The sequence below is a fragment of the Silurus aristotelis genome, assembly GCF_946808225.1.
Source record: "Silurus aristotelis genome assembly, chromosome: 6".
NCBI lineage: Eukaryota > Metazoa > Chordata > Actinopteri > Siluriformes > Siluridae > Silurus > Silurus aristotelis.
In genome coordinates this window covers 25,069,930-25,085,409 of record NC_139579.1, presented here as the reverse complement: position 1 = coordinate 25,085,409, position 15,480 = coordinate 25,069,930, and the positions used below count along the sequence as shown (strand labels likewise).

Here is a 15,480-nt window from a genome sequence, read left to right as displayed (position 1 = left end):
GGGCCACAGTTAATTGCAATTCTGTGTGAATAGCAGCCAGTTCCCCGGCTGCACTTTAATGACTGCGAGAGGAGTAGGCATATATAGACGGAGAGAGAGTGAGACAGAGAGAGAGGGGGGGGATGAGAGAGAAAGAGATGGCAGCAGGGAACTCAGTTGGAGATGCCACTTTGATGCCCGGCTGGTGGCTGTGGCTCATTGTAACTTTAGTCAGATGGCAAACAGCGCAGCTTTCTCACCTGAAGCTCAAGGATACAACTCAGCACAAGCGCTCATCCCCCACCGCTTTTAGTCTATCTCACCTTACAATTCACATTCATCAGGCAATCAGAGAAATCACCTTGCAATGGAAATAAGTAGATTATTTACAGGTAAAAGATACTTTAACTAGTAACTTTTATTATTAAATTTTCTACAGACTTCACAAGAGCACATGACTAATGATAATGTTCACAGGGAGACCTGACACCTACATAAAGCTGCCATGACATAAATCTTCATAAACCTTTGTCATAAATTGCAAAAGAAATCAAATCAAGTGTTCCCTTCTTAAATAAATATAGTTATTTTACCTTGCCTTTTTTTTTTTTTACTTTTGTGGACTTTTTAAATGTACAGTAGAGCAAAGGTTTAGTGAAGGTCAGGGTCATTGCACTATAATAGAGTTATAAATCTCATAAAGTATAGGGACACGTCTGTTTTATTTCAAATTAAAGCTTTGTAAGAGCTTCTGAACTATTTATGAAATTATTTATACATGATCAGTCATGATGGGGGGAGGTGGAAGCTCAGTGGTTAAGGCTCTGGTTTACTGATCGGAAGGTTGGGGGGGGGTCAAGTCCTAGTATCGCCAAGCTGCCACTCTTGGGGCCCTTGAGCAAGATAGATAGATAGATAGATAGATAGATAGATAGATAGATAGATAGATAGATAGATAGATAGATAGATAGATAGATAGATAGATAGATAGATAGATAGATAGATAGATAGATAGATAGATAGATAGATAGATAGATAGATAGATAGATAGAACATGCTTGTTGGTAAATGCTGATCCTATTCTTTTAATGTCTAGAGGTTCAAACTAAACAGCTGTAAAACACAGTTTGTAATACAAAGAAAGTTTCCCTTTATAAAGTTGCTGCCTTTAAGTTGTCTACTGTTTATTGTATATATCAATAAGGTTCATAGTGTACATGTCCTAATGAAATGGGAGAGTGGATAGAAAAATGCAGGAGGCTAGACAACAGCAGGATTAGACGGATGGAACCGAGAGGAGAGCTGACTGCTTTTTCGAACTGGGATTTGAAGGACGTGATAGTGGCGATGTTATGGAGGCTCTGTGGGGGGTTCAATAAAATTGAATGACCTGCCCCCTTCAGAGGAGAATCGATACTTCAGAACAAGTAAACCTTTACTACACGATCCAGGAATACGTGGTGGGCAATAAAGATGAAGTACCTCCGCCAGTATTGCAAGACAAGATCATGAAGGGTTTTAAAGGTTAGAAGGATAACCTTTTAGGAATAAAAGTTTTTTTGTTGTTGTTGTATAACTAATAACCAGTGTAGGCAGTAATAAATGGAAGTGATATTGTAAGCACATTGTAAGCAGGAAAACTGTTAATTTTGGCTATATTGCAGGTCGGCAGTGGTAAACTTGGACTTAGTTTAAATCACGGACAAAAATACATAAAAACAAAATTTTGTGAATCATATTTTAGCTGCTAAATGTTAGTTACAGTCTAAAATTTCAATTAATTTTTTATTAAAGACTTTATCTAAATGTAGTCTAAGTTTCCAAATTACAAATTACATATTTTAGTTTTTAAACAACACATTCCAACACAGACTTGAAGCTTGATTTTCTCCAGTGTAATAGATAAATTAGTTTTAAGCCTCTTAAAACTATCACAAAAACACAATTGATCAAATCCTGCAAATTCTGGCTAGCTAGCTAGAATTTAATTTGCTTGATAAGTAACTTCATAAAGCAATTTTCCCTGGTGCATACATTGTATTTTTAGCACAAAATAATGTAGGTGTAATCAATAAGGTTGTTAATGCTGCGATATTCTCCAATTAGGAAAATTACATTATTTCCACCCATAAATATTCACTCTTGGCCTACACATACATGCAGAGGTGAAAAGTAACGAATTACATTTACTCGCGTTACTGTAACCGAGTAGGGTTTTTTGTGTACTTTTACTTTTTGAAGTAGATTTTAAAACCTGTCATTTTACTTTTACATAAGTATGTTTTGTTTGAAGTATTGTACTTTGCTATATTTTAAATCGTAATCGTTACTGAATAAAAAAATAAAGAAAAAATAATGCAATAATGCCTCCTTATGAAACAAACCTCTGGCCATATTTAAGTGACACTTTCACTTCACGTGCATGAAAGGCAACAGCTTTTTTATGCAATGTTAGCTGTGTTTCCCCGAGGCAACTAAACTGGCAGCTTGTAAATATTTATCATTAAACTTGTGCAGACATGTTGAGGTCAGTAACAATAACTTATATCTTTAGATAACATAATTGTTGCATACTTTTACTTGAGCAGATTACTAGACTGGTAACTTTACTTTACTGTACTTGGGTAAAATTTAATTACTCTTTCCACCTCTGTATACATGTTATTACATTGTCCCATATACTTTGCATATTCTAAAATTTATAATCAGTATTGATATTACTCCCTTTGCTTTTGCCAGCAAAATGACTACACACATTTTTATAACATAGAATAGCAGTCAAAATGAGATATTCTGGAGCCATGGACAAGGTCTGGAACTACTTCCATCATCCTATATGTCAAATAATGGATAAAGGTGGGAAAATGAAGACTAGACAAGAGATCTAATATGAGCTTTAACATGACTAATGGGTAAAAAGAAACGCTGTGGTTTGACGGGATTAACCAGCTCTTCATCTATATCAGTATTTAGGGACCAATTTAGACCCCAACCAGCTAAATTTGGTCAGAGACTAGAATTTAAGCGCAACCAATATGGGGAAAAAATAAATAACACATCAAGGTTGGAGTTATACTGAGACCCATAATGGCTTCCCATTATGTAATTTGTGATAGAGAATATATATATATATATATATATATATATATATATATATATATATATATATATATATATATATATATATATATATATATACTTTTTTTTTTCTTTTTTTTTTTGTTCTATATAAATAGGACGATCTAAAAGAACTAAAGTGACTAACATGGTTTAAAGGTATATTTAAGTGTTTTTCAACCAAAAATGTTAACAATGGGGCATGTGTAATGAGTATGGACCATAATGCTGTGATTGTAATCTATACTGAGAAAAGAACAATAATCCTTTATTATACTTATTGTGTTCAAGAGACCTCAAAAATCCGGATTCAAACGTGACTATTTTTTTACAGCATAGTATTTTTCGCTCATGTCATTGTTATGGTACATTTTCCTTTTTTTTATTTTTTATTACAGGACAATGTGATGTCTAATGATATAAAAGCTTGCTTAATGGCAATTACTCATAATCTCATAGAAAACACTGGGGTATTCTTTTATATTAAATAGTTTAAAGTTGTATATAGTATATATATCTTGTGTGTGTGTGTGTGTGTGTGTGTGTGTGTGTGTGTGTGTGTGTGTGTGTGTGTGTGTGTGTGTGTGTCGTCAGCTAAGCGGTACTGTAAGAACTCCAGCTCGGCGAGCAGCACCACCAGTAGCTATGCTCCCAGCAGTAGCAGCAGCCTGAGCTGTGGTGGAGCTGCAGGAGCAGGAGGTGGAGGAGGAGGAGGAGGAGGAAGCAGTGCCAGCAGCACCTGCAGCAAAAGCAGCTTCGACTACACGCATGACATGGAGGCCGCCCACATGGCCGCTACAGCCATCCTCAATCTGTCCACGCGATGCAGAGAGATGCCTCAGAGCCTGAGTGGCAAGCCACAGGATCTCTGCACGCAGGTACAGAGAAGATACTCACTGTGTTTGCATATACATTGTGTGTGTGTGTGTGTGTGTGTGTGTGTGTGTGTGTGTGTGTGTGTGTGTGTGTGTGTGTGTGTGAGTGTGAGTGTGTGTGTGTCCTGTCTACAGCACATTTAAACAAACTCAACAGAAATTCTCATGGAGCTTGTAGGTGCATTCAGTACTGATTCCTAGATGTTAGAGTGTGTGTTTGTGTGTGTGTGTGTGTGTGTGTGTGTGAGCAGGAGTGTTTCAATGCTATATCCATCCATTAAGGTGTTACATGCCTACAACATATTTATATATATATATATATATATATATATATATATATATATATATATATATATATATATATATATATATATATATATATATAATTTATTTATTTATTTATTTATTTAACCATTTGGTTGAATTACAGCATTCCTGATTTGGCAACTGAAGTTATTCTTTTTCTAACTTGGATTTACACATATATATATAAATAAAGAGTTTTCTTTATTTTCATGACTATGAAAATTGTAGATTCACACTGAAGGCATCAAAACTATGAATTAACACATGTGGAATTATATATGGAATTATAAACATAACAAAAAAGTGTGAAACAACTGAAAAATGTCATATTGTAGATTCTTCAAAGTAGCCACCTTTTGCTTTGATTACTGCTTTGCACACTCTTGGCATTCTCTTGATGAGCTTCAAGAGGTAGTCACCTGAAATGGTCTTCCAACAGTCTTGAAGGAGTTCCCCGAGAGATGCTTGGCACTTGTTGGCCCTTTTGCCTTCACTCTGCGGTCCAGCTCCCCCCTAAACCATCTCGATTGGGTTCAGGTCCGGTGACTGTGGAGGCCAGGTCATCTGGTGCAGCACCCCATCACTCTTCTTCTTGGTCAAATAGCCCTTGATGCCTTCAGTGTGAATCTACAATTTTCATAGTCATGAAAATAAAAAAATCTCTTTGAATGAGAAGGTGTGTCCAAACTTTTGGTCTGTACTATAAATATATATATATATATATATATATATATATATATATATATATATATATATATATATATATATATATATATATATATATATATATATATATATATATATATATATAAATCTTATTTACATTTTTTTATTGCAGTTTCTGTAGCTGGTAGATGTTGCTGCAATAGTGCACATATCTATAATTTGGTTTGAATGAACTGAAACAGTAGGGGTGCAAATACTTATTCTTTACCCAAATTGAGTTCATTTTTAAATACATTAAAATACTTTCAATATTAAAGCAATACAGTAAAACAGTTATATTAGGGAATCAGGGGGATGCAGGTTCACTGTCTTGAGTTTCTCATTTCCTTCCTGTGTCTAGTTTCTTTAAGGTCTCCAAGGTCTTGCCAGTTTCATCCCACCTCCCAAAAATGTCCTAATGAGTAAAATGGCTATGCTGGGTTTCATGAAGACCTTTAGCTCAGCAAGTGCACACCAGTGAAAAGGGGACAAAAAAACAAGAAGTTAGAAAGCTGACTGCAGTGTAACTTTAACAACCAATAATCAAAGAGGACGTAAAATGTATTCTCATAACAAACCACATCATCTGATTTTTGGCATTTAACAAAATATTGTTACTGTAATTATTATGTCAAGATTTCTCTGTTGTAGAATACTTACTATGTGTTGTGGATGGGATAAGCTTGTGTAATTGGATGTTGCTGTTGTTTATTTATTCAGTTTCTGCTCACCAACTCACCATCTCTTAAAGTGTCGTAGTGTAGCTGTCTCAGTATGAATTGAGCAAATAGATTGCATGCTGTGTCACATGACATTATAACAGGTCAGATTTTAATTTAAACTGGCACTAATGGAGAACAGGTAATTGCGTAGTGTTCTGTTAGACTCCGCCACTCACTGCTGTGTTTTTTTAATTCATGACTATAAAGGATCTGAAGGATCTCAGAAGGTTTACAGAGGTTTTTCTTTTCTGGTTTCATGCTTGATCAGATGGAAAGTGGCTCTGCTGGTAACCACAAATTTTTCCATTTTCTAGAGCTCCTGCAGTTTATTAGCCCTTAAACTGAACCATTTACGTATATATAAGCATGTACAGACAACAAGTATTGGCATACAGTATATTGTGAAATTGATTCCTTTATACTTTCTCAGTACAGGGAAATATCAGTAGTCTTCGGCCCTGGTTTTTATAATGAGTATTAATGGAAAATGTTCTGAAAACTAATGAGTAACATAATAAATGGGCTCTATACACTAAACTGCCAGTTAATTAGCTATATCAATCTAGTAACTAATAAAAGGCAAGGTCCATGGATGTATTTGGTTCCTTTTCCTCTGGGATTCACCAATAAGGCAGCCAGAATAACAGTGTTGGCCAGCGTGGGATCTTTAGTCACCAAGAAGCAGAACTGTCTGCCTTTCTGTGACCTTATTGGATATATACAATACAACATACACAAAAAGAGGTAGGCAGACACACACACACACACACACACACACACACACACACACACACACACACACACACACTCACTCACACACACACACACACACACACATACACACACACACACATACACACACACACACATACTGCCATTGACACTAATAGTGAGATGTGCAAAAATGGAAGGATGGAAAGGGTTGGAAAGGAGGGATGATTGCATATGGTGGGTGATCGGAAGTGCCGAGAGCAAGAGGGCTTCCTCTCTCTATCTCTCTTTCCCTTCCTCCTTCATCCATCTCCTGTCACTCTGCAGAGAGGAGTGGGGGAATGAGAGAAGCAGCTGGCCTGCGGCAAAACCCATCTCCTCCTGTCACAGGCTGAGAGACAGCATGGTGCTCCTCTCCGCTTCTGACGGCTGTGCCTTCACTGCGCCTTCACTTCACTTCCTCTGATTATTTCACTTCGAAAAATAACTGCCTCAAATGGGGCCGTTTGTCATGCATAAAGCTGTGGCGGAAGCCAAGAGGAAGCTGAATAGATCATGGCTGCTATAAATACATTTCATATTATTAATAGGGTGAATTGAGTCTGCCATGTACAGTGAATATAAAAATCTTCACATTCCTGTTAGATTGTTGGTTAAAAGTGTTTTGTGATGTAAAAAAAAAATTAAACGAGGATGAATCAAGTTAAATAGGTTTCCGCTTTGAATGTGATAAACATGAAAAACAAAACATTTAAGTCTAAAACAACTAGAAACATTTTAGGAATGCAAATGAAAACTCAATCTACACTCCTAATGGGGCATTTACAAGTAACTGTGCTTAGAATTAACCAGCATTCGTCCTCATGCTCATAGGTGTTTTATCATATACCTTTCATATTTTCGTGTAGTTTTGTGTTACCTTTACTTATTTATATTGTCTGATGTAGTACTTTGGTCCTGGGGAACCTTGTTTTGTTTCACTGTGTACTGTATATGGTTGAAATGACAATAGAATCCTACTTTAAACCTAAGATGTAAGACCTTGATCATCCCTAGAACATAAACAGCTGTTTCTGTACGATTTTCTTGATGTCTCCTCAGGTTTAATCCAACTACTGAAGCCATGGCAAAATCTGAGCTTCTAAAATCTGAACAGGATCTCGTTGATTCTAAAATATCAGATACCATCACAGAACATGGTGAAAATCATCATCAACAACTAAAAAACAAATATGTGCCACAGTGACATAAATAAGAACAGGACATCTCTTCTAAAGCTGACAAAACATCAAGAATAACTAAAACATGGCAAAAAGTTTTGTGGTCTGTTGAGATTATTGGGTGTAATTCTGAAAGGTATGTTTGGTACAGAAAGTACAGAAATTCCATATAATTTATAGAATGCAATATCCTCAGTGAAGCATGGTGGTGGCAGCCTCTTGCTATGGGTCTGCATTCTTTAATGCATACCTCCTATTACCAATCTAATTTGGCACAAGGCCTTTGTGAGACAGCTAAATATAAAGATACCATCCAGCACAATAACATTCCAAAGTGTAAATCCAAGTTAGAAAAAGAATAACTTCAGTTGCCAAATCAGGAATGCTGTAATTCAACCAAATGGTTAAATAAATAAATAAATAAATAAATTATATATATATATATATATATATATATATATATATATATATATATATATATATATATATATATATATATATATATATATATTTTTTTTTTTTTTTTTTTTTTTTTTTTTTTTTATTATTTATAATAATTTCTTTTTTTCTAGATACATTTTTATTAAACTTTTGCAGTTTAATCAAAAAAACGCCTTTTAACTGATCTTGGTCAGTATGTAAAAATCAATATAGATATATGCAGCATCTTTTATTTTTTGCCAGTTATCAATCAACAGGATCGACAGGATCAGCTACTACTATTTGTTTTTCCACAGCTTAGTTCAATTCTTGATCAGTCAGAAGTAGATGTAGTTGCACTGTAATTCAAATCAAAGGTTTACATAAATGTACTGTACTTATACATCAGAATTTCCTTCATAAACACTTATTCACTGGGATGTGTATGTGTATATGTGTATAATAGGGCACTCCACAAAATAAACTAAACAGATTTTTTTTTTAAATGAAATAATGAAAGAAAGCCAAGAGTTCGCTAAACCCTTGTTTTAGTGAAGTCTTCCGTTAGCAGATGTTTATTTAACATTTATGGAAGAATTCCACCTCGTCAGCACTTAAATTTCTTGACACCGGAGAGTCCTCAGGACTTTACACCTTTGGCCATTTTTTCTCAGTACCATGACAAGCTGTGTGTTTTACATTATTGATATCAAGAGAGAGGGAACAACTGTTAATATCTGTTATAATACAAGTGATAACAGAAACGTGTCTCATAGATATTCCATTTCATTTAAATCAGAATCAGAATCAGGTTTATTGGCCAAGTGTGTTGACACACACAAGGAATTTGGTTACAACTGTTTGTGACTCTCAAAAGTACAGACATAAATAAAACCTATACATGACAAAACAGACAAGACAAGACAAAAACAGAGACAGTATAGACAGTGTGGGTAATAAATAGGGATACAGATCAGTAATGTACATAAAGTGTGGGAGTGCATGGTAGTGCAAATGACAGTATTGTGTGTCAGGTATGACTTTTACAGTTTACTATAAAACTTTGTACAGTATATAGCAGCCATATTGTGTGTAACATATACAGATAATGTGATGAAAAGATAATCAATTTTACAGATAATGTAAAGCAACTACATGCAGACGAAAAGAACGATGTATCAACTTTTTTTATATAACAGCATTTGCATTTGCTTCTCTTGATGTTGCATATTTGTGTAACATACTGTTTTGGGTCTTTTGATTGTATTGTCTGTAAAAAATCATGATCTCAAGTCAACTCATAAAGAGTTTTACATACAAGCAACCTCAGAATTAGTATATATTTATGCTGAACCAAAGACCCATCTGGTGCATAGTTTGATTTACCATCTAGACAATTGGACACCTTTTTCCAGAAGAACAGCAAGAGTTAACTTCAGTTCTAAAACTATGTGACACACACTGTCCTGATATTCACTATGTAAATTTAACACAATAATGATAACAGCTGATTTATGAAAAATAAATCACAACTAGGAAAAAAGGAACAAGGAAAAAGATATACAACATTTAATACTATAGAGCATTCATTTATGGACTTATTTGTTTTCGGGACAAACATCCCGCACTGTTTCTCTGTCTATAATTGTCTGGAAGAAATATGAATTTGAAATGACCTCTTTCTTCCAGTGTCTTGTTTTCTGCTGTTCAGTTCCTATTGTGATGCAGGTCAGTGTCAGAGCTCAGGCCTCGAATTCCAACCAATGATAGCAGATGTAACTGTTTTGTAAGTCTTTGTGGAGACTTGCTGCTATTGTACACATATGCAGACAAACAACCGTTGAAAAGCTGCATGGACTCTGGGTGATTCTTTCTCTCATATATTTATCTCGCTGTCTCCTGTGCGACGTATACTGTAAATATTTAAAAATATTTGTATGGCATCTTATATGTGGTTCTTCTCTGGGAGGGAAGAATTACAGGAAAACATATGGACAAAAAGAGCCAGAGGGAAACTGCTGTAGTGTGGCGAGCGAAAGATGGAATTAGATAGAAAGAGAGAGACAAAGAGAGAGATGGAGAATATGTGCTGTGGAGTTCTCAGCAGGAACAAGACAGAAAGAGAAAGACAGAATAAGTAGCTAACTTATAGTGTATCTGTTCCACTGCTATTCGAGACATTATTCACAATGAAATTCCTATCTGCTGGTCTCAAAGTGCTGACAGGACCAAATTCGGAATTTTATCACATTATTTTATTTGGTTCATATAAGCAGCAAACCTGTGGACTGCAGCATGGCAATCCTTATAAATGTTCTTCCAGTGTTTTGCACTAAAGACACACTGCTGAGGCTGTTGAATGTATTACGTTTTTCCTACATATGTCAGATTTCAAACATCTACCATTACAGATGTCTTTCCCCGAATTCAGCTGGTCTTGCATTTGCTTTATAATACAGAGTGAGAATTTAAAAGCCAATAAAGAAATGTGTGCAATATGATCTATTTGCACACTCCAGTCTTTCAGGTTATACACGCACATGTGACCAATATATTGAAATAATTTATAAACTTTAACCCTGAACTGATTTTATTCCTGGATATGATATCAAAGTTGAAACACCCAAAAAAAAGGATTTCTGGCCATTTCTTAAATATCCCATTAGTCCATACACAATGCTTTTTTATATACAGAATATTTATCCTAACACCTGAATTTTCAGCTTCGGTTTTATTTTTACCCATCTCTGCAATGTTTTCACTATCAGTTATCCCAAGCACTTCATATTTTTATTTCGCACCAAGTATTTGCTCTGGTATGTTGTACATGCAATGGAAAAATTATAAACTGAACAATATTAATACCATATTATTCAGTATAATAACTAAGTTTAAACATATTGTATGCAAAGTTGGTATCATGCAGTTGATAATAGACTTTTAGTTCTTAAATGTTTGTAATACTGAGGGGAACAAAAATAGGGATAAAAGAGTATTCCTAATTCGGGCTCAAGCTAATGGAAGTTTGATTGACAGGTGATTGAAAATAAATAAAGATAAAGTTCTTAATGTTCACCGTATTACTGATGGCATAAACATGCACTTATACTCAAATAGAAGAATGGAGCTTTCGTATTTTATAGTTTTGCTATACAAGGACTAACTGAACAGAAATTGAGCAGTACCACCCTTTCCAGTCTCTCTTTCTTTCTCTCTCTCTCTCTCTCTCTCTCTCTCTCTCTCTCTCTCTCTCTCTCTCTCTCTCTCTCTCTCTCTCTCTCTCTCTCTCTCTCACATCACCTCTCCTCTAACACCCTTTCATCTTCTCATCTTCTTTTCCTCACCTGATTCTTTTACCTCTACTGTTTTTTCACCTCCCTCTCTTCCTCTCTCCGTCTTTCAGAAATGTAGGGTAATGCCCACTTCAGGTCAAAATTTGAATAAAGACGTAGACCTCATTGAATTACACTGTTATACAAAAATGCTGTATTTTAAAATCCTAGCCAATCATTGTGAATATAAATGATTATAATCTGCATACACATTTGCATATGCATTAAGTATAAATCATTGAGCTCTTAATTTTTATGGTAATGTTTATTTAAATCAGCATCATTGTCATTTAGTTTTGACACCAAAATTTACTTTAGATTTTGCTTTAGACATTCCAGTGCAACTATGAAGATATCATGTGATCTCTTCTTTTATACCAAAGAAACAGATTTAATATTATGAAAATGCAAAACACATCCTGAACATTCTACTAAAACTAACACTACACACTTTTTAAAGTAGCACTAAAAGCAATCGCGCTCTTAAATCTATTCATTTAATATATATTTAATAAAGCGCTGCATATAGATTTATGCCTTTTTATTTATTGCTCAAATTTCATTTCCAAATAAATCGCGGGATTTGGCAAAAAAATCGAACAAATCCCAGTGTAAAATAACTTTTCTTGCAATATCAGGTGAAATAATGTCTACGCTTTTTACAGGCATTGTGTTTTGATTGACACTTGCAGCTATTAGTGATTTTCGGTTAACAATTTCAGCATTCACCCAAGCGTCAGGACATCAAATCCTCAGGAGTTCAGGAGAGCATAATTGGCCCTGCTCTCTGGTTGGAAGGAATGACATTCCTCTTTCCACTGCTGACAGTTAATAAAAGGACAGTTAATGCTTACCTCCAAGTATGTTCAGCTGCCCTGTGACATAAAAAGATGTACTGACTTCATGTGTCTGTGTGAGGCACAAGTTAGACTTTTCTCCCCCATGCTGTAGGGTTCGACTAGTGGGAAGAAATCTCGTGAAAGAAAGAATATATAGAACAATAACATTCTAAATGAATATAAAAACAGATATGACTAGGAGGTGTGCTGTTTGCTGCAAGCTTGCCAGAAAGGTTTACAGAGTTAAGACTAAAAGTGTGTTTCGAGACTTTTTCAGTTCTGTGTGAAAATATCAGAGAGGTGCACACAAAATTTTTTAATATTAATGAACATGAGTGATGATGCTGAGGATAAGGAGCTGTCAAAGCAAGGAGAAAAAATGTAATATTTGTCTTACTATCCATTTGAAGTTCTACCCCTGTATTTCCATCCATGTATGTTTGTGTTTTAATAAAAGCTGCAGTTTTTTTTCATGGGTACCAGACAATGTCCCCACAAGGTCAGAATTGTCAGCTTTTCCTACCCTTGTGGGGACAAGATAGCAAAATATGTGAAAACACACAAAAGCACACACTCTTTGATTTTACCACAGTGCCACCTAGTGTAACTCTATGACAGGTTGGTTCCATGAAAATTCTGCTATAAAAAGGATAATCAAACAAATATACACCATGTTCTAGCAACAATAAAAAAAGTCTGCCCTTTTGCAACACATTTGTGCTCTCTTACATATTACGCTGTTCTCAAAAGGGGTAAAAATATCTTTTAGTTTTTTTACCCATTACTCTGGAAACGCTACTTCATTCCGCCTGAACCTTTCAAAGCCGATTGCTAAAAACATCGTCACATCTCCCTAATGCAGCGCAATCGACAGATTCGTTTTCACTTCCTCTCCGTCACGTTTCCGTGGAATCATTGATTGACTGGTGCAGTTCAACAGCCAATTGAGCTTTTGTTATTTGCATACAAATTGGCTGTGTGGAACGCTGCTGTGCTTTCTGAGTAAGAGACTCTTGCTTTTCAGTGCATTTTTTGCGTGTGTGGTGAAAACACCTGTGACTGCCTGCACATGTGCACAGATGCTTAAATCAGGCCGATTGCCATTAAATCAGCACAAATGATGTGTGCTGATATTTTTTTACTGTGATAGCAGAACTTGAACTGTTAAGTGCAATGTAAAAGACGAATAAAGCCATGATTTCTTGTTTTTTTAATGCTAAACAATGGCTATAACTGTAACATTCATATCCGTCCTAGACATTATATCAGAGGTGCCCAAAAGAATTACTTGTACCAGAGGACTCATGAGATATAGTACTGAATTTTGTTTCCTGTTTAATGCACAGCAGATCCGATGCTTTAGTCATGCGCGTCCAATGGAAAATGAGCAAATCACTTTTTGAGACTTCTTCGTTGTCGCGAGCCACATTAAAGACTCCTTCAAAATGACTGAAATGTTCATGAACAACCATCAGAAATAGTTCTACAAAAACACAAAATAGCCCCGACCAGTATATATTATGTATAATGTTATACTGTACAATGTGCTAAAAAAGTAACTGTAAACAAAGATTGCACTGTCCAGTTTGAACTGTAAACAAATTAATTCAAAATCATGTACAGATTTTTAAGGAACATGGCCATCAAATGCCAGTTGTCATGTTACAGTCAGCTTGGGGAGTCCAGTTCCCATTACCCGCACGGCCTCTCAATATGGCCGAAATAGACGGCAATTCACAGTCAACTCTCTCATTTCCCGTACCGCATCTGTCAGCTACTAACACACACACACTCATTATAAAAAGAGACTTCCTCTCAACATCTCATAGCAAATGATTGTTCACAGCAACTCGTTCTTTTTTCTATTCTGCTTTTGCCCTTTTGGACTCACACATCGTCTGATTTTGCTTGTTTTTCGAAAAATATTTTGACGATCGATTTTGAAATGTCTGCCCTGCAGATTAACAACATTTTTAACAACACTTGAATCTATTAAATTCAGTTCAAGTATTTTTATTAGTATAGCACTTTTAACAATGGACATTGTCTCAAAGCAGCTTTACAGAGATAAAGCGGTGATTAAAGAATGTATAAGTTCGTTCCTTTTAAGTTTGTTCCTTAAGAGTAAGCCAGGAGCGACTGTGGCAAGGAAAAGATGGCATGAAATGGTATGAAGAAAATACCTTAAGAGGAACAAGATCAAAAACAGAACCCATCTTCATCTGGGTTGCACCTAATGTCCATTTATTACAGTTAATTGCTGTTGAGGTGTGCAGTGATATGTGATTAAATGCAATTAATGGTTCTGAGCTACTGTAGTAGACTACAGTCCGAATCCATCCTCACAGCTCCCGTGTTGCTCGGTAATCTGACCCTGTGTGTTGCTATTACATGAGGCCAGTAAGTTATGCCAAGTGGCCTAGAGCTTAGTTAACTTAAGCAAGATGCTTGCAAAATTAGCGTGATACTTGATTGACAATGGTCAAGTTTCTTATGTGGTGTGCAAATTGTGGCAAACAATCATCAATATAGAGTAGAGTTCGAAATGTAATGTTCACTTTTATTTCTGAATGGATTACTTACTTACTTTAAAAAATTTTGTTAATAAAGATGTCACTGGGTAATGTACAGGATAAACAGAAGATGTAATCAAATATATTAAGATATGGATGTAGAGGGGTCTAATTTATGCTATAGTAAGATAGTAATTAAAATCTATTACTACTTTTAATTTACTGCTTGTTTTAGAAGGAATCCCACTTGATCCTTCTTACACCTGAGATTTGTCTGCAAAGCAAATTGTGTCTGTATTGTGTGAATATACACTAAAAAAGAATATCAGTTGCTTGACATTGTATTTTGTGTGAGCACAATATGTATTATTGTGCCCTATTCAGACCCTATCTGATGCAATGTATTTGTGCAAATGTGGTTGTGTGTGTGTGTGTGTGTGTGTGTGTGTGTGTGTGTGTGTGTGTGTGTGTTTATGAGACATTTAGGAAGTTCCTTTGTCACTTTTAAAGACACTTGGCAGATGGCGTAGCATGCCAGGGCCACCATGCCAGCAGCACACTCTGATAACTGCTGCGAGATTAACAGAAGTTAACCAAACACACACACACACACACACACACACACACACACACACACACACACACACACACACACACTGAATTTTTACAAAGTCAGTCTTGTTTCTAAATATTTTTCATGTAGGCATAGTAAACCAAATCAGACACGTAAAAGACTTTTCC

The 15,480-nt window shown here is 35.5% G+C and overlaps 1 protein-coding gene across 6 annotated transcripts in view; it reads left to right on the top strand.

Moving 5' to 3' along the window:
* Nucleotides 1-15,480, top strand: part of myt1lb (myelin transcription factor 1-like, b) — a 107,139-nt gene that overhangs the window by 78,378 nt on the left and 13,281 nt on the right. For all 6 annotated transcript variants that reach the window (XM_083543909.1, XM_083543913.1, XM_083543912.1 and 3 more), the window contains one exon: nucleotides 3,691-3,974. In XM_083543909.1, the coding sequence (XP_083400035.1) occupies nucleotides 3,691-3,974 (284 nt within the window). The remainder of the gene's footprint in view (nucleotides 1-3,690; nucleotides 3,975-15,480) is intronic.